The sequence below is a fragment of the Oratosquilla oratoria genome, chromosome 12 (genome assembly GCF_046742065.1).
Source record: "Oratosquilla oratoria isolate Oo_2021 chromosome 12, ASM4674206v1, whole genome shotgun sequence".
NCBI lineage: Eukaryota > Metazoa > Arthropoda > Malacostraca > Stomatopoda > Squillidae > Oratosquilla > Oratosquilla oratoria.
Window position 1 is genome coordinate 52,889,625 of NC_134788.1, and position 20,951 is coordinate 52,910,575.

General features: G+C 36.8%; 1 protein-coding gene across 2 annotated transcripts; it reads left to right on the forward strand.

Moving 5' to 3' along the window:
* The first annotated feature begins 8,304 nt into the window (after nt 1-8,304).
* On the forward strand, nt 8,305-16,937 carry LOC143031756 (uncharacterized). 2 transcript variants are annotated; one of them, XM_076195992.1, is made up of 2 exons: nt 8,305-8,803; nt 14,192-16,937. In XM_076195992.1, exon 2 carries the CDS (start codon nt 14,296-14,298, stop codon nt 15,775-15,777), a length of 1,482 nt encoding a protein of 493 aa, XP_076052107.1. In that variant the 5' UTR covers nt 8,305-8,803; nt 14,192-14,295; the 3' UTR covers nt 15,778-16,937. The 2 variants fall into 2 exon arrangements, with proteins under 2 accessions (XP_076052107.1, XP_076052108.1); XM_076195993.1 differs by lacking the exon at nt 8,305-8,803 and adding an exon at nt 8,869-10,401.
* The last annotated feature ends 4,014 nt before the right edge of the window (nt 16,938-20,951 follow it).

Sequence of the window (20,951 nt, forward strand, 5' to 3'; positions counted from 1 at the left end):
GTTTTACAGTTTGTAAAACATTTGATTGAATGAAAATGAAATTCCTATATAGCTGAACAAATACTTTTGAAACATAAGCACTTCCCTAGAAACTATTGACATATTTCGATAACAAAAATGTAATCCTCTTGCTAGACTTAATTACAAGTTGTTCCTTAAGAATAGTTTTAAAAACAGATAGAAATTCATGTTTTCTTCATTCAGTGTCCTCCATATGAAAACACCAGTAAATCCTTGATGTTTTGACATTTCATGGATTTCAACCATAAACAGATCAAGTTAAAAGAAGAGAAACTCAAGATGATATATCTCAGGAAATACATAGTTCCACCTATTTCAAAATGGTACGCCTATTCCTATGGCTGGCAGCAAATGCATCGATAATCATATCCCTGTCTAATATCTTTACTCTTTGGGAAATGATGTTTAATACTCCAAGATTACTGATACGTTTGTCACCGCTACTGTTACACAAGCAGGTTTTCAGTTGCTGTAGGCACGAAAAGCTTCTTTCACATGATGCTGAGTTAACTGAAAGAGTAACATTAATACGCACTAGTTTTGACAAATCTATGAATGCATCTTTGTACGGTTGGAGCATGATGGCAAGTTGAATAGGTGTGTCCACTTCCATTCCTTGCTCCTGCTTTCTGGCAATCAACCTTCTTAGTTGGTGCAGCTCTACGGATAGATCTTTGTCCTCCGCCCCGTAATTTGCAGCCATTCCTGATAGCTTTTCCTTGTTCAAAAAGGTTGGATGATTGGGGTTGAGGGCAGATACTCCAATAAGTACCTGACATGCATCGCCGGAAAACCTTCTTGTCTATCACGGAGTAGTAAATGCGTCTCTTGGTAACATCGGAGTCATTCGAATCATCATCTTGTCCTATGCCGGATGTTATGACAAAATCATCCAAGTATCGCGGGGCTGCCCTTTGCCTCTGACGTGAAAGTTGTCTGCCAATCCCTACAGTCTGGCACACTTCTTCAGCATGATTTCGTAGTTGCTCCAAGCTATCTAGAGATTGACAAAAATTTTCTCAGAATGTTTCGCTCAGTGTTAATATGAACACAATTGTCAAAAATCTTTTCGATATCTTGAAAGCATTTTTCTCTGCACGTGTTGAACGGTTTTCTCGGAATATTTCGTTCAGTGCTAATATGAACACTTCAGAATTCATCGTCTTTTCTATTTTTTTAAATGTTTTTCTCTAAGTTTTCTCAGAATGTTTCGCTCAGTGTTAATATGAAAAAAATCAAAATTCATCGTCTTTTCTATATAAAAAAAAATTCTCTATATGTGTTTAAGGATTTTCTCAGAATGTTTCGCTGTGTTAATATGAACAGAATTGCCAAAAATTATTGTCCTTTTTATATTTCAAAAAAAATTCTCTCTACGTGTTTAAGGATTTTCTCAATGTTTCGTTCAGTGTTAATATGAACTCAATTGTCAGAATGTTTTGCTCAGTGTTAAAATGAACATAATTGTCCAAATTTATCGTATCTTCTATACGAGTATTTTTCATATTTTCTCTACAAGTGTTTAAGGGTTTTCTCAGAATGTTTCGCTCAGTGTTAATATCAACACAATTGTCAAAAATCATCTTTTCTATATCTTTAAATCATTTTTCTCCGCACGTGTTTACGGGATTTCTCAGAATGTTCCGTTCAGTGTTGATATGAACACTTTTCAAAATTCATCGTCTTTTCTATATTTTATAAGGTTTTTCTCTAGGTTTTCTCAGAATGTTTCGCTCACTGTTGATATGAAAATTTTCAACATTCATCGTCTTTTCTATATTAAAAAAAATCTCTACACGTGTTTAAGGATTTTTTCATAATGTTTCGCTTAGTGTTAATATGAACACAATTGTGCAAAATTCATCGTATTTTCTATATTAAAAAAAGATTCCACGTGTTTAAGAATTTTCTCAGAATGTTTCCTTCAGTGTTAGTATGAACATAATTGTCAGAATGTTTCGTTCAGTGTTAAAATGAACATAATTGTCCAAATTTATCGTATTATCCATACGAGTGTTTTTCATATTTTCTCTACAAGTGTTTAAGGATATTTTTAGAATGTTTCGCTCAGTGTTAATATCAACACAATTGTCAAAAATCATCTTTTCTATATCTTTCAAGCAGTTTTCTCTCCACGCGTTTAAGGGATTTCTCAGAATGTTTTGTTCAGTGTTAATATGAACATTTCAAAATTCATCGTCTTTTCTCTATATTAAAAAAGGTTTTTCTCTTTTCTCAGAATGTTTTGTCAAATTTCTTTGTATTTTCTATATTTAAAAAAAAAATTCTCTCCACGTGTTGAGGGATTTTCTCAGAATGTTTCGTACAGTGCTAATATGAACACAATTATCAGAATGTTTCGTTTAATATTAAAATGAACATAATTGTCCAAATTTATCTCATTTTCTATACGAGTATTTTTCATATTTTCTCTACAAGTCTTTAAGGATTTTCTCGGAAGGTTTCGCTCAGTGTTAATAACACAATTGTCAAAAATATATATTTTTTTTTATGTCTTTAATGCATTTTTTCTCCGCGTGTTTAAGGTTTTTCTCAGAATGTTTCGTTCAGTGTTAATATGAACACTTTTCAAAATTCATCGTCTTTTCTATATTTTAATAGGTTTTTCTCTATGTTTTCTCAGAATGTTTCGCTCAGTGTTAACATGAAAACGATTTTCAAAATTCATCGTCTTTTCTATATAAAAAATCTCTACATGTGTTTAAGGATTTTCTCAGAATGTTTTGGTCAGTGTTAATATGAACACAATTAAAAATTCATTGTATTTTCTATATTTAAAAAAAAAATTCTCTTCACGTGTTTAAGAATTTTCCCAGAATGTTTCGTTCATTGGTAATATGAACATAATTGTCAGAATGTTTCACTCAGTGTTAAAATGAATATAATTGTCAAAATTGATCGTATTTTCTATACTAGTATTTTTCATATTTTCTCTACAAGTGTTTAAGGGTTTTCTCAGAATGTTTCGCTTAGTGTTGATATGAACACAATTTTCAAAAAATATCTTCTCCATATCTTTAAAGCACTGTTCTCTCCACGTGTTTATGGGTTTTCTCAGAATGTTTCATTCAGTGTTAATATGAACACTTTTCAAAATTCATCGTCTTCTCTATATTTCTAAAAAGTTTTTAAGGTTTTCACAGAATGTTTCACTCAGTGCTAATATGAAAACAATTTTCAAAATTCATCGTCTTTTCTATATTAAAAAAAAATCTCTACACGTGTTTAAGGATTTTCTCATAATGTTTCGCTCAGTGTTAACATGAACACATTTGTCCAAATTAATCGTATTTTCTATATGTTTAAAACATTTTCTCACCACGTGTTTAAGAATTTTCTCAGAATGTTTCGTTCAGTGTTAATGTGAACATAATTGTCAAAATTCATCGTCTTTTCTATATTTCAAAACGTTTCTCTCGAAATGTATACAAGGATTTTCTCAGAATGTTTTGCTTAGTTTTAATATGAACACAATTATCAAAATTCATCGTCTTTTCTATATTCGTAAAACACTTTTCTCTTCACTGGCTTTCTCAGAATTTTTCGTTCAGTATTACATAAGGCCACGTGCTGAACTGAAAATTTCGCTCCATAATACTATGACATCTTGATTTCCCTCTCACGACGTCATTAGGCAAAAACAGTCGATTTCCATCTTCAAACGAGATAAAAACACCGTCGATTTTCATCTTCACACTTGGCAAATATTCCGTCGATTTTCATCTCCACACTAGGCAAATATACCGTCGATTTCCGTCTTCACACTGGACAAAAATACCGTCGATTTCCATCCTCACACTAGGCAAAAACATCGTCGATTTCCATCTTCACACTATTCAAAAATATCGTCGATTTCTATCTACACACTAGGCAAAAATAACGTTGATTTCCATATTCACACTAGGCAAAACTGCCGTCGATTTCCATCTACACACTAGGCAAAAATAATGTTGATTTCTACCTTCACGATAGGCAAAAATATCTACGATATCCTCCATACTAGGCAAAAATTATGTCGACTTACATATACACACTAAGCAAAATTACCGTTGATTTTCATGTACACACTAGGCAAAACTGCCGTCGATTTCCATCCGCACACTAGGCAAAAATACTGTCGATTTCCTCCTTCATATTAGGCAAAAATGACGTCGATTTTCATCATCACACTAGGCAAAAATACCGTCGATTTCCATCTTCACACTAGGCAAAAATGCCGTCGATTTTGGTTTTCTATGTCGATGTCTTCCTTCACATTTGGCAAAAAAAAAAAAAAAAATCGTATATTTTTTGTTCTATACGCGAAAAAAAAAACCTTCAACGAGACAGAAATACCGTCAAAATTTCCTCACATGGACTTCCTTCACACAGTCATGACAAAAATACAGTCAATATTTTCCCACCCAAAACCCGTAAAGGTGTTTTTGTCCCTTGAGAATATAAATAGATAAATAAAAACAAACATTAAGATACAAAAAGAATCAATAAAGAAAACATAAAGGAATGAATAAAAATTAAATCACATAAAACGCAATATGTAAATAAGTAAATAAATAAATAGATAGATCAATAAAATAAACTTTTTACCCTGACACTGCCGTATTCTTGCGCATTGTTACATGATTTTTTTTTAGCTTAGGGTAAAAGCATAATTATAATTTCATTTAGTTTTTGTCTTGCCAAAACGATGCTTACTATCTAATTGATATAGTAAAAAATTGCCATGCTTATGCATACTGTTGTTTTGGAGAAATAATGCGAAATATTGGAATAATTTGAGTGAAAATGGGCTATTGGCAACTCAACGGCAGTGCTGGAATATGATTGGCTAAATTATGTCGTCATACTGAATTTAGATCTTGACTAATTTCGAGGGGAATATGCCATTGAAAAACGAACATGCCTGTTTTGAATAATATATATATATATATATATATATATATATATATATATATATATATATATATATATATATATATATGTATGTATATATACATCACCCTTATCCTCCCGAAATAATGATAAATTGTGAAAATGAAACGTCAGGACCCCGATACTCATGAATAAAAATTCATATAGATACCTTTCCATCAAATAAAGTATTTCCCTGCAATACGTTATGATACTGCAGAACACGGCAAAGAAATAATAATGGAATATTAGACGGAAAAGTAAAGAGAGGAAACGAAACGAAATGAAGGGTTGAGAGGAGGGTCGGCTTTCAGCGACTACAGCACTATCTCCCTCATCCTTGAAAAGTGCCTACCATCTGGAAAGAGAGGAGAAAGCGCATCTGTCTCAAGCACACATTTCAACGACAAATGATTGGAGCTAAAGATATGCTAGATGGTGACGTATAGATTCATGAATTGATTTTACATTTTCAAATTATAAATATAAAGAAATACACCTTTAGAATATATCATTTACAATACAATAAGAATTAGTAAAAGCTGAAAATGATAACTTCCAATACAGTAATAACTACTGCCATCCCTTTCTAGTAGGGGTATGAATTACAATTCATAACAATGCAACATTATATCGTGAAGGAATAATACAGACAGACGAGAAATTAACAATTTCCAATACAGCAAAACTGATAATAAATGAGTGAAAACTAGAATGAAAATATGATGATAGACCAAACAAATAATTTTCGTTATAGTGAGAACTCCTTTAGACCTTTTCATTCAGACCATAAGTGGACAGCAGGAATATACAATTCCTCATAAATAATGCGGAATGAGATGAGAAAGGAAAGGGAAGTGAAGGGAGAGGATAGTAAATGGGTGAGGAGAGGAAAGTAAAGGAAGGACAGGCGTAAATGTCTGAAGAAAAGAGAAATGCAACAATGAATTTAGGAAGGAAAGCTAGTGTGGAGAAAGAGGGGGAATAAACTTCAGTCAGCACTACATTCAATGCAAGTACACATTTTACAAATGGAATGGTGCGTCGTTTGGCGTGTAGCCACAAAGCATGTTTCTTTTTCAGTACTCTAGCACTCAATAGGTTCGAAGAGTGTGGTACTGCGTATAACATTTCCCTGAGCAGAGTGCTTACATTGCACTCCTTAAGACAGTAAGTTGTTGATTTTCTTTTCCTTGGTCGCAGGATGGTGTTCATACAAACGTGGCAATCCCTTTGTCTTTTTGTACGTTTTATTGAGGTAGCAGTAGGTGCTGGGGGTGAGAGAGATTTGCAGGTAGTGCCTCTGTACCCACGCTGTACAGGCCAGACGATCGGGCATGTTTTGAAGTTGCGAGTGGCGGCCTGGGTGTGGTGAACTTTGTTCTCCGAACTTGTCCAGCAATTGGTACGACACTGCATACGTCAATTTCTTCAGAGGCGTTGGTCTGTTGCCACTCCTTATCAGCCTGAAGTTGTAGGCATTGAGCACAGTTTTCCTCACACATTCCACAAAGCTGACCATCATGTCGACCTTGTCAACAAGACGCATATTTGCCGTGTAGTCAATCACAAGGTCTGGTTTCTTTATTACTTCATCTGTCCTGTAATTCACCTTCCCTGTAGTCATCATTTTTCCGGTATGCAGAGTTGACAGCATAATGACTTGACGCTTGCCATGCCACTGCATTGCCATGACCTTTCCCCACTTCTGAATGTTGTGGTCCTCACTTGTAGTTTTGTGTGCCTCGAAAAGTGGAGGCATGTGCTTTCGTGTCTTTCGAGCTATACCACAGGATCCTCCTACCCCTTTGTCGTGCAGAAAACGGGACAAATCTGGGGGGGAATTGAATAATAGGAGGAGTCTTTATCAAACGTGGCCTTTCTCCATGTATGGTGTAAGCAGAGTTTTTTTTCATAATGCTCCTGGTGCTTCCGTGAGGGTCATTTCGATTGTAATCAATGCTGGTACCTGTGTGTGGGATCATGTCCACTACAATACCAGTCTCACAATCACACAAGACAAACAATTTGATTCCAAATTGGTTCCTTTTCGTCTCCATATACTGCTTGAAAGTAAGACGTCCCTTGAATAGCACAAGCGATTCGTTTATTACCAGCTTGCAGAAGGGTTTGAGAAATCGGCTGTGCCGTTCTTTTATCAGCATAAACACATCACATATCTTCCACATGCGGTCGTCTGGTCGAGGTTGTGTATTCGTGGCAAAGTGGCAAGGTCCTTAGTAGTGTTTGGAACCTATTTCTTGACGTGAATTTCCCGAATGTTGGTGTACCCAGCAACGGTTCTTTTTTCCAATAGTCGCTGATGACATGTTTCTTTGCGTGTGGCATCACAATAATTAGAGCAAAGAACACAAAGAGTTCCCTGACTGTTGCGTCTCTCATTGATAATGATAATGATGGTAAGGACAATGGTAATGATGATACTGGTGATGATTGCTATTGTGATGAAATAACGATGAAGGAAATAGCAACTCTAATAGGCCAGTTGACAAGAGGCTAAAGACACCCAAGTCCCCCCTTGGCGCCGCCGTTGTTTACACTCCTTAAGCATTCTCGGAAAAAATTCGTCTGGACCCGGGCATTTTGTAGCTTTGAGTCTTTCAATCTGCTTGACTACTTCAGTTTTACTAATGCTGATATTAGACTACTTTCTTCATCCCCACTGAAAATAGGATCGCAGTCAGGTACTTTATCTAACCTCTCATTGGTAAACACAGAGAGAATATATTTGTTAAACTCCACACTCATTTTTCCTTCGATTCTATCATGACATTTTCATCGTTTTTAATTGGTCCTATTCTTTCTTTATTTTCAATTTTTTTCTTTTTTTCCCTATAGAGACGAGAGAAACCCTTTGGGTTGGATCTTGCTTGACTGGCAACCTTAATTTCATAATTACGTTTCGCTGTACGTGTATTCTTATCAACCAGCTTTGCCATTTCGTTATATCTTGATCTAAGGTGTGTTACATCTTGATCTAACAAAATCAAATAGTAATACATAGGGAAACTATACCAATCCTAATCATAAAGTACAAGGATACAAATGTAATATGGTGAACTAGTAAAACTGAGAAGTTGAGACATTTCAATCTTGACATTATAACATCTGTGATGACTTCGATCAGGAGCATACGTACACATCTTGGAAGACAGGGGGTAAATAGGAGATACTTAAACTCGATAAGGCACTGTACTTAATTAGTGCTAGATTCGCACAGCAGTTGCTGTAAAGAGGAGATACTTAAACTCGATAAGGCACTGTACTTGATTAGTGCTAAATTCGCACAACAGTTGCTGGAGAGAAGAGGGTGGGAAAATATCAAGAAATAGTTACTAGAGGCCTTAAGACTTCCAGCAGTTCCGTAGAGCGATAGAAAAGCAATAGCTACAGGGACGGAAAGGAGACAAAAGAAAATGTGAAGTAATACACAGTGTGTCACACATGTTTACCTTTATCACAGCGTCAAACAGATGCTGTGAATTCATTATTTTAATAGCTAGCGAATAAAATATGTCTTTAGACGCTTTCACCAGCCTGTCCAAAGCGAACAAAAAGCAGCGCCACTTAAACGACGCTTAATATATATAAAATGTAAAAAATCATAAAGTATAAAGTATGAAAATATTGAATATAAAATATGAAACCTAGAATAGAAAGCAGAAATACGAAAACAGATGAAATACATATAGAAAACCTACATCTTCGCCCTAATGTAACGTTTGCTTACATATAACTTCATAGCTCGATGAGAACTCCTTCATAAAAGATCTTGTTTTCGTGGCTGTGCTTTGTACGGGCCAAACAAGTGTGCTTACTTCTTGAATTCGTAAGTGCAATGATTTAATGATAAGGTAGCTTAGAACATGCGTAGTGTGCTGGCCGTTGCTATATTTCAATTCCCGATTGGCTTTGCATTTGGTATTCAGAGCAGAGGTAAACTTGTGGGCAATTATCAGAATGTTTGTCAGTCCTGCACCTGCAGTTACCTGTATAATCGGCTAGCTCTTATCATTATGAGTACATAATACTCCATATAAATTATAAGTACGGCAAACAAATGGTAACGTCGGTAGCCATTGAAAAAAAAATGGCAAACATTTATTTTTCTATGTATCCAGGTCTCACGGTAGCAGTTCTTATCTTTATCATTGACTAGTTCATATCATTGATTATTTTGAACCTCATAGAATTATTGTAAGTTAATAGTAATGTTGGTAGCAATTTTTAGAAAATTGAAACTGGCAAACATCTTTGTATATTATAAAGTTTCACTGACCTCATGGGTGCAATTCATAACTGTATCATTCTGAGTATTTTGAGCTGTATGTATAAGTACCAGGAATTAATATTTAAATCAGTAGCAATTTGAAATATAAATGGAGATTGGCAAGCATCTTTATATTTAACATGTGAATCCTGTTTGTTTACATTTTTCTTACATTCTCATTAGGAGGTGGGTCTCCATCTTGTCTTCCTCAGTCCAGAAGTAAAGAATTCATGAAGTTCATTGTGAATCCAGTGTGCACTAACTGTTCTTGGGAAGTAAAATCCTAATATTCACTCCACAAATCCACATTTTATTTATTACAGGTCATTGTATTATAGTATGTGTGATTATACCAGTTTATTTTTAGAAGTGCACATCTAAACAATATAGCAATAGAAAAATATGAATTTTATAAGTTATAATACATCAATGTAATGTATGTTTTTCTTGATGGAGATTAATAACAAAAAACCTTGCTAAAAGCAAATACAATACCAGAGATGCAACAATAGGCTCAAGATGCCATGTTATCATCTGTCCAGTCCTATCAATGTCAGTTTGACGATGTTGATGACTATTACATGTACTGGGTGTTCTCCCACTCCAAGTGACATCATATATTTGAAACAGCTCTATGGAGGTGAGTTTCATGCTTTTCTTGAAGCTATGAAGCTCCTCTACACCCTGCATTATGTTGGATGCCAAAACTTGCTGTCAACATCCCTAACAATGATGACACTGACGACCTCTAGCATTACAGATAGGTACCACATTATTAAATGCTTGTTAGGTTAGACCATGCTAACATATTTCAATTTCTTTGACTTCCTCGTCTATCATTAGTGTATTGCTTTTGGCAACTTTCTGTTATTGATTTCCAGCAAGAAAAATATATTATGTTGATGTATTATATTAGGCAAACTTGATATTTAATTTTCTATTGCTATATTTTTGAGGTGTGCATTTCCAATAATTGACCATTATATCTTCCCATATGTAATCTTAGATAGTGGGTGCTGGTCATGTGACCTATTGACTGCTGTGAGTGATTTAATGATAAATAGATATGCCGCCATATTGGAAGACAACCATTAGTGAGAAAGATCTACTGATGCTGATAATATCCTGTGTTTCATATGTAAGAGGCCATTACAAAAGTAAAAATATTTTCAAAATATCAGGTAACAAATCTTCATTGTTGTTAGATTAGGTCTTTGTCAACGAGTACAAGTTTGTTAATTTTTTGTACCTGTCAATGGGTAATTTAATTTGATTATATGAGTGTCCTTTTTCTGGGGAAGCATTAATCCAAAAAAGTTCTGAAATAAAACAAGTTTACATATTCTATCTTGGACCATGCCCTCTATTATATGATAACCTGCAAAATATGTATGAGAGCATGACAACCATTGCTACATACATAGGGGCTGCCCCATCTGTTATAAAACTGTAAATTGCAACCATGTTGAATGGGATCATTCCTGATGTATCTATATTACATTGGGATCACCAGAAACATGGGAAGTTATATAAAACTTGGCAAAATGGTTCTCACCTTAAATTTGAAGATTTCCCCAGAACTACTCAGTGCATGCAATTTTGTTCTTTCTTTCCAGCTCTTCTCAGGGCTGCAGTCTGTTTTACCTGTATCTCAGGACACTGAGTTCCTCATTTTTTCCACTGGTTGGTGAAAACAGAGGGGATGCAGCTTATAACTACACAAAATTAACTGTAACTACAGTTCTCCAACAATCTCTTCTTGCTCGTGATTTGTCTTCCAATATGGATCAAACAAACCTAAATAATTATTTTATTACTTTTTTTTTTACTAGTGTTTGGCCCAGAAGTGCTAGAACTGATTCAATTGAAGTTGAAGAATTTTCTTCAATTGAGTATTCACTGTACATATCTCGATATGAAGATATGTCTCTCAAATCACTGCTTGAAGATGATTGAAATATATGTTGTTCAGTCTCATTGTTTTCAATAGTTCTTAGTATTGTGGGGTTATTCATTATTAGTGTCCAACAGTTCACACATAACAGTGAGTATTTTTTTTTTCAAACTTCCATCAACTTTTCAATAAGCACATCAGTCACTTTTCTAAGGATTATTGTTATGTGCTTCTTATGTGTTTTAGTATTGTCTTGGCAGAATTTCAAATGCTGAACCATTCTGTTTTACTGAAAAGGCCTAATAGTCAAGATTTAGATATCACTGAGTAGTTTCTATAAAGCTGTAAATAAAAAATATGCAAAAAGATGACACATTTAGAATACAGTTATAGACTATATTTTAATTCTCGATATTCTTTGAGGTTCATTAGAAAACCATAATAACCAACCACACACACTTCTTGCTGAACCTGTACTAACATGTAGATCTAAACTACAACTATTTGTGCTGATTCTGTACAAGTGGAAACATGTTGCAAAAATTGCCAGCTCATTCAGTACTTGTATGAATTGAGAATTTGTAAATACATGGTGTTTACTTATAAGTTAATTACAAGAAAATTATCAAGATAAATGATCTTTATATGGCTATTTGTAATAGTGTAGAGATTTTTTTTTATTAGAAGGAAGGGTAGTGAGTGGTGGGATGAGGAAGCAAAGAAATGTTGAAGAAAAGAAGCAGGCATTCATAGATTGGCTGCAAATTAGGACGAGGGAACTGTATGAGAGGTACAAAGTAAAGAGAAAGGAAGTTAAGCATAAGATAAAAGAAGCAAGGAGGAGAGTAGATGTGAAATGGGGTAAGAGTATGACAGAAAATTTTGTAAGCAATAAAATGATGTTTTGGAAGGAAATTAAAAGAGAAAAAGAAGGCGAATCAAGTAGAGAGGAAAAGGTAAAAGGTGCAGATAGAGAGATGATAATGGAAGAGAAGGCAGTGAGAGGAAGGTGGGCAGAGTATTGTAGTGAGTTGCTAAATGTGAAGCAGGGTGGGGAGGGAAAAGTAGTTGCAGTGGGAAGTGCTAAGAAAATGAGAGTGATGAGTGAGGAAAATGGAGGAGAAATAGGGAAAGATGAGGTGAAAGCAGCTGTTGAGATGATGAGAGCAGGTAAGGCACCTGGTCTGGATGGATGCCATGCAGAATGAAGAAAGGAGGTACAGTGATGGTGGACTGGCTGGTGAGGTTGTTTAATGTTTGTTTGAGAGAGGGTAGAGTGCCGGAGGACTGGAGGAGTGCCTGTATAGTTCCGCTTTACAAGGGAAAGGGGGACAAGTGTGAGTGTAGTAGTTTCAGAGGGATCAGCTTGTTGAGTGTAGTTGGGAAGGCGTATGGGAGGGTCTTGATTGAGAGGATTGGGAGAGGAACAGAGGGAGTTATTGGTGAGGAACAGTGTGGGTTTAGGACAGGTAGGAGTTGTGTAGATCAGATCTTTGTGGTAAGACAGATATGTGAGAAAGCTATAGGAAAGGGGAAGGATGTTTTCTGGGCTTTTATGGATCTGGAAAAGGCTTATGACAGGGTAGATAGAAAGGCACTGTGGGAGGCACTGCAGATATATGGGATAGGAGGAAAGCTGTTAAGAGCAGTCAAGAGTGTTTACGAGAGTAGTAGAGCTTGTGTTAGGATTAGAAATGGAGAGAGTGAATGGTTTGAGGTAAAGGTGGGACTTTGTCAGGGATGTGTTATGTCACCCTGGCTGTTCAATCTTTACATGGATGGGGTGGTGCAAGAGGTGAATGCAAGGGTAGTGAGTCAGGGGTTGGAGATGATTAAAGAAAATGGAGAAAAGTGGGAGGTGAGCCAGTTGTTGTTTGCTGAATGGAAGGGCAAGATTTCTATAACACCTCTACAGAATAGTGTTTAACCAAGAGCACCTCCAATGAGAAAAATCAAATATACCTATGTAAGGGTGACTTGGGAATTATGATATTAAGCCTAATGACTTAAAAGGTATCACTGCCACCACCCAAGTCGATTATATGTGTATATATGATCTGTAATGGAAGCTGCTCTTCATTAAACCATATTTTATTCCATTCTCCTCCTTTGTGATGTTCAATAGTGGTGTCCAAGTTGGGTAATGAAAGACTATAGTTTTCTCTGATAATTATTAAATTGTAGCAAATTATATGTTGGTTTGTATTCAATACTCATTAACTTGTATCAAATGTAGCATGAAAATATATGTGGATCTTAGATTAAAAATTGTATCAAAAGTAGTGAAAAAATATATATGTGGTTCTTCTCCAATAGTCATTAAATTGTAATAAACACAGTAAGAAAATATATGTGGGTCTCGTTCAACAATTATGGTACTCAGGATGTGCAGGTCCTGTTCAACAACTACAGTGACTCAACTGACTTAGGTTTAATAACCTGAACATTCGAGGTAGCTTATGACATAAGCTACCACTTTATTAGATCTTATCTATTTATTATTTTTTGCTTAGATAATAGCGCAAGTACAACACTTACCAGTGTATCATCTTAAACAATATAACTTGCATCACTTATTTGAGTCAGATGAGTAACGTGAACTGAATAAATCTTCCTAGAGTGGATCATCATATTTAGATTCAGGTGTTATGAGTCCAAACATGGAATGTCATGGAGTTATATCAAAATATGACTGCTGTGGCCAGCTGGACCATTCCCCACTTCTAAACCTTATGACATGAGAAAAAAAAAAACTAGAACAAAATTTCAGTTATTCTCGTGTTTGTGGGTTGGGTATGCATGTAGATTTTGGGTGTTTTTCAGCATATTTCTAATGAAAAAATGGAATGCAATATATCATAGCACCATCTCTGTTAGTGTTACTACCTATCTATTTGATGTTATGGGATGGCAAGTACAAAGGATGTGTTTAGATACTAAGGGACTTGAGTATGAAATGGCTTGTTTACGAAATATCCACTATCCTATTGCAGTGTATTACAGATTTTCAAAGAGTTTAGGTATCAACCTTATAAATACATTTTTTTTTCCAGGATGAGGGTACTTATCACCATTTCTTTGGAAGAGCTATCCGTGGATTCCATGTGTGTCATGCAATAATAAGGATCCAGTGTGACATCTTTGGCACAGCTATATCATGAGTCATCTTAGATATCATGTAATGACCCAAACTATAGAGAATCCTTTCCAATGTGACCTGTGTGATTCTGTTTTCTCAAAAAGGGATGGACTTACAAGACATATGAGGACCCACACAAGAGAGAAGCCTTTCCAGTGTAACCTTTGTGATTCTGCTTTCTCACAAAAGGGCTATCTCACAAAACATATGAGGACCCACACTGGAGAGAAGCCTTTCCAGTGCAATCTTTGTGATTCTGCTTTCTCAATTAAATGTAATCTCACACAGCATATCAGGACCCACACAGGAGAGAAGCCTTTCCAGTGTGACCTTTGTAACTCTGCTTTCTCACTAAAGAGTAAGCTCACAACACATATGAGGACCCACACTGGAGAGAAGCCTTTCCAGTGTAACCTTTGTGATTCTGCTTTCTCAGAAAAGGGTTCTCTCACAAAACATATGAGGACCCACACAGGAGAGAAGCCTTTCCAGTGCAATCTTTGTGATTCTGCTTTCTCAAACAAGAGTAGTCTCACAATACATATGAGGACCCACACAGGAGAGAAGCCTTTCCAGTGTGACCTTTGTAACTCTGCTTTCTCACTAAAGAGTAAGCTCACAATACATATGAGGACCCACACTGGAGAGAAGCCTTTCCAGTGTAACCTTTGTGATTCTGCTTTCTCAGAAAAGGGTAATCTCACAAAACATATGAGGACCCACACAGGAGAGAAGCCTTTCCAGTGCAATCTTTGTGATTCTGCTTTCTCACGAACGGGTAGTCTCACAATGCATATGAGGACCCACACAGGAGAGAAGCCTTTCCAGTGTGACTTTTGTGATTCTGCTTTCTTACACAAGGGTCATCTCACAGAGCATATGAGGACCCACACGGGAGAGAAGCCATTCCAGTGTAATCTTTGTGATTCTGCTTTCTCACGAACGGGTGGTCTCACAATGCATATGAGGACCCACACAGGAGAGAAGCCTTTCCAGTGTGATCTTTGTGTTTCTGCTTTCTTACACAAGGGTCATCTCACAGAGCATATGAGGACCCACACTGGAGAGAAGCCTTTCGAGTGCAAGCTTTGTGATTCTGCTTTCTCAAACAAGAGTAGTCTCACAATACATATGAGGACCCACACAAGAGAGAAGCCTTTCCAGTGTGTCCTATGCAATTCAGCTTTCTCACAGAAGAGTATTCTCACAATGCACATGAGAACCCACACAGGAGAGAAGCCTTTCCAGTGTAGTCTTTGTGATTCTACTTTCTCACAAACGGGTAGTCTCACAATACATATGAGGACCCACACAGGAGAGAAGCCTTTCCAGTGTGACTTTTGTGATTCTGCTTTCTCACACAAGGGTACTCTCACAAAGCATATGAGGAACCATGCAAGAGAGAAGCTTTTCCATTGTGACATGTGCAATTCTGCTTTTACAAAAAAGGGTGATCTTACACAGCATATGAGGACCCACACAGGAGAGAAGCCTTCCTAGAGTGTGACCTGTTGGAATCAGCCTTCTTAACAAGGGTTATCTCCCACAGCATATGAAGGTCCTCACAAGAGAGGAGCCAGTGTGACCTGTGTGATCCTGCTTTCTCACTAAAGGCTATCTCACAAAACATATGAGACCCATCCAGCATAACCTATGCAATGCAGCTTCTTTCTTACAAAAGAATCGCCTCAAATATTAGGTGATGACCCACACAGGAGAGTATTCTTTCCAGTGTGACCTGTATGATTCTGCATTCTCACATAAGAGGTCTAAATTGGCACATGGTGGCTTACACTGGTTAGAAACCATTTCCATGTGATCTGTGCAGTGAACAGTGTTCCCTCTAAGCTGTGCACCTGTGTGTGCACACATGTTTTACTAGTGCACAAAGGAAAAATGTGTACATGGAAGGTGTTCAAGATGAAATTGAAATGTTTTAATCAAATAGATTAAATGTATAATTCCATAATGAATTCAAAATAAAAGAGGTGGGTTTAAGAATCTGGCGATGACTCCTGAAATGTAAGTGTACAATTTCATTATTTCACATATATTTAAGAGATTGTTTGTACTGTGTTTGGTTGTTACTCATCATGATTGCTTGTTCAGTCAAGTGAAATAAATCAAGAAGCATGTAATGAATTTTACCCCCTCACATTAAATAAATCTGATGGCCTGATAACTCCAAATTCTTTATACAATCCTTTTTTATGTAAGAAATTCTATTTGGAAAAGAAAAAATTAGTAGTGTTTCCTACTGAGACCTACAATTAAAAGATAACAGCATGAGAGAAGTAGACATGAAAAAAAGGCTACTGAAAGAGCTTTGGATAAGTAGAAATACTAAGATAAGCACAACGTTAAAACAAAGCCAAAGCAAAGCTCATAAATTAGAAATTATAAGGGAAAAGGAAGCTGTTGGAAAGGCCCATCTTGACTCTCTGCTCGACTTAAATTGAAAGGAAGACAAAATAAGGCGACATGTCAAATTCAAAGGAAGCAAAAACAAACTGCTAGCTGCAAGTGAATAGTTGGATGAAATATTGAAAACTGCTACACCCAATTACAGGACAGGTTCCCTGAGGATAAGGTACAAGAATGGTCATGGTTTGATCTCTCCTATTTCACATTATGATTTCTCATTTGGTAGTGAACATGTTAATGCCCTTTGTCTTGAATATCCTGATTTTCTGGCTGATACTGTAGAAATTATAATTTAATGATTTCAATTTTTTTGTGCACAAAAGAGATGAAATCCAAATTTATATCAAATTTTACACAAATGGTAGTACTTGGTCTTCAGAATGAACAGTTCAAAGACTAGGTCAAGGAGATGGAGATTGGAGGAGCCTTCCTTGCGCTTAGTGCAGACTTTGAGACTTGGCTTCGGAGGATTTTTCAAGTGTAACCATCCAGCACCTTATAAGGTGGTCCCTCTTGTGGGTGTCACTGTTGGCCCGCACAGGCAGCCTTGCTCCAGGAACCATTTCATTTGGTCCCTCACTCGTGAACATGCTAGCATGGGTGGGCCTCTTCCCTTAAGCAAGGAGGACCTGGGCTGAACCCCACCTCTAGCCTCATTTGCTAGGTCATAGGAACATGCAAGCCCCCAACCCCACCCCACCACCACAACAAGGCGGTTCCCATCAGGGGAGCACAACTAGGCAAATGTGAGACCAACAAAAGAGTGTGGGCTAGGTGAAGTGTGGGTGGATGCTCTGACTCTGGCTCTTGTAGGAAGAAAAGGCCCAACAGGTACACTGGTTGGAAAGTAGCTCATGTTTGAGTTGATCTGGACACTGTGTATTCACAATATGAAAAAGATGGCATCAACACTCTCCAGATTGACATACAAAGGTTGGATAAACTTGAACTACTTATCCTGGAACAAAGAAGAGAAAGAGGAGATCTACTAACCATCTACAGAATCACGAAAGGGATGTAAGTCCTTGATAGAGATGATTTACTAAAGTGGGATAATAGAAAAACAAGAGGGCATGAAAAAAATTAAAAAGGATAGTTACAGAAGAGATCTGAAAAAGAATAGCTTCCCACACAGTGTGGTAGATATCTGGAACAAATTGAATGAGGAAACCGTGCAAAAACTATACAAGAATTTAAGATCAAACTGGATGCTGAAAGATAAAAGTGGATCACTAAGAGCATGGTTTGCCTCCCATAAAATACAACTAGGTAAATACATTATATCAACTTCATAAATATAGTAGAAATTCTGAAAATGGTAAACTAGTCATTATGATGGTGGGTGCTCTGACCCATTCATATTGTTTCATTACAATGTAAACAAACATACAGTTGCCAGATCAAGTCTTTGACACAAGCCACTGTCTAACCAGTACACTGGATATAATTGCTGATGATAAAGTATCTGTACTATTATAATGTTCTTGTATAAAGTGCTCATATGGGAAGCATCCATTTGAAAAGCAATAATGTGGGAAATGCTCAAATGAAATCAAAGCTCGCTGAGCATTCATCTTTACATTGATTAATGTTAATAGGTAGGGACACCTTCTAAACCAAGATAATGATAATATCAAATAAAGGATTTCGGGAGGGAAGAGGGCTGGAGATACCATCCCAGAAACCTGGTACAGGGGATCCTAAGAAGACCTCTCCTTTAGAGATTTTGCTTTTGTTAGTGGATTTGACCATAAAGTACACTTTATGATGTTCAAAACCATTGGAGAAGTCTTCTTAGGATGCTCTATACTAGGTTTCTGGGATGTCGCCAGCCCTCTTCCCTCCTGGAATCGCACTATGTATCTCTTGACATTGGACCTGGCCACCTTCAACATTTCACTTATTTCTTTAGTTCCTTGGCCTGCCTTCTGTAATCCAATGACTCGGGCAATTATATCATTAGTTAATTCCTTTGTAAGGGTCATGGTAATGATACAGACCATAGGGAAATAAAGGAAAACTAGTGTGAATAAAGGCAAGGTCCTGAAGAGAAGGGTTACCTGTAAATGCTTTTCCCACGGCAGTGTGGGAGCAACTGGCTGGGTTCTCCCTCATGTTCCACTCTGTATCTGGCAGGGGGCTGCCAGATACATTCTATCTACATAATTTCATCTCAGATAAAGCCTTCTTATTTTCGTCATGAATAAGTGGCCGCAAAGAGTAGGGGTCACATACTTTTGATGAGCACTTTATGTAATGCCAATCTAAATGACCTGTAGCTTGAAAATGTTAAAGCACCAGTTCTCACAAAGGATTACAAAGGAGGAGCATGCTGACAGGAGACCTTATGGTCCATAACTAGGTCGGATGCAAAAAAAAAAATCATAATAGAAATGATAATATCAATAAAAATGAAATAGGTAAAGTTAAATAATAAACATAAGTAGTGAATAATAAATGATAAGCAAATAATATAGAATAAATGGCAAGCATTACAGCATCCTGTTTAGGTGTTTATCTAAATGAATCTTCCTCAAAGATCATGTGATGACCCACACAGGAGAAAGCCTTCCCACTGTGTCCTTTGTGATTCTGCTTTCTCACAAAAGGATGGTCTCACACAACATATGATGACCCACACAGGAGAGAACCTTTCCACTGTGACTTGTGTGATTCATTTTTTTTTTTTCACCAAAGGGATCTCTCAAAACATATGAGGACCCACACAGGAGAGAAGCCATTCCATTGTGGTCTGTGCAATAAAGCTTTTGCACAAAAGCATTACCTCAAAAGTTATGTAATGATCCGCATAGTAGGGAAGACTTACCATTGTGTCCTGTGTGATTCTGCTTTCTCAAAAGAGCTGTCTCACAGAGTAATGAGTATATGAAGACTGTGTCCGTACGTGGTCCCGTCCCTATCCAGATGTGTAGGCGAATATATCAAACACTATATGTCACCTAGTTCCACTTTAATCACTTATTGTCACTACATAAAAAGTTTTACATCAATAGTAATTTATCACATCTTCCTTATCACTACAGTGCACATTGTAAGTTATCGACCGACCTCCGCTCCTGTGGTGCGCGCTTCGGTTTTTGATCAGAAAACGGCTGACCGAGCACTATCTGGCGGGTCCCAGCAATCGTACTTGTACAGTTTTTAGTGGGAGTATTCAGTCTCTTACAATATGCTGTGTTGGTACTTAATTATTGTTACATTTCTATTTATATATTATAATATTTCCCGGGGGGGGGGGAAGAGCTCGTTATTATGGGGTAGTTCTGTAATGTAATGTGTTGGTGGTTGATTGCACTTATGAGTGTGTGTTCGTGTGTGTGTGTATTGCTTGATCCACGTGATGCCTAGCTCGGCAATTCCTTGGCAGGAAATGGGTGGCGCCAATAAGTCCAGAGTGTGGTTGGGGTAGTTGAGATGGAGGAGTGTGTGGGTCATATGACTGACTGATACTTACATGTGTATGTGACGTATACATATCGTTCTCCCCCTAGGGTTAGGTGGCTCCCGGCACCTAGGTTACATGGTATACAAAAGAAAACAAAAAAATCTATACCTATGGTTGAACAGTGGAAAGGAAAAAAAAATCAGACACACAAAATCCTGGTTGACTAAATGTGAAGATTGGGGGGGTTGTTGTTGTTGTTGTTGTTGAAGTGAATCTGAGGTCCCAAGGGGGATCATGCACTGTAAATAGGGGTAGCGATGTTGTGTCTCAGAAGTGTAACGTTGTGTCTCACCAGATTACATGTTATATTAAATATCATATGAAAGTTATCACTATATATTTGAGAACACCGTTGGAATCACTTTATAAATATTATGGTGTTCATGTATTTTTACACTTTCACTGTAGGGAGTGTTATTTTCTAAACACTGTTCTATGGTCAGTTTGGTGTGTCACATCGCACTTGTTTTATTTCATAGTATGTATATATAGTTTCTGTAAGAATTTTTATGGTATTTAAGATATTGGGTGAGACACAAGAATAAACTTAATCTAGGTTTACAATAATTTGGGTATGGAGGTTGAAAGGTTTTGGAAGGTGTTACTTCGTGCAACAGAATATGATTATTATTATTAGTATAAAGAGAATGATTAAGAGGGAAAGGGCTGTGGAGGTATATGGAAGAATCCTATGATGTAAGTCGAATGAATCCATGTCTAAAGTAGTCGATGTTTAAGGTGGGTAATTAATGATGTATTTACTTTTGGAGGATGAAGGTTATGT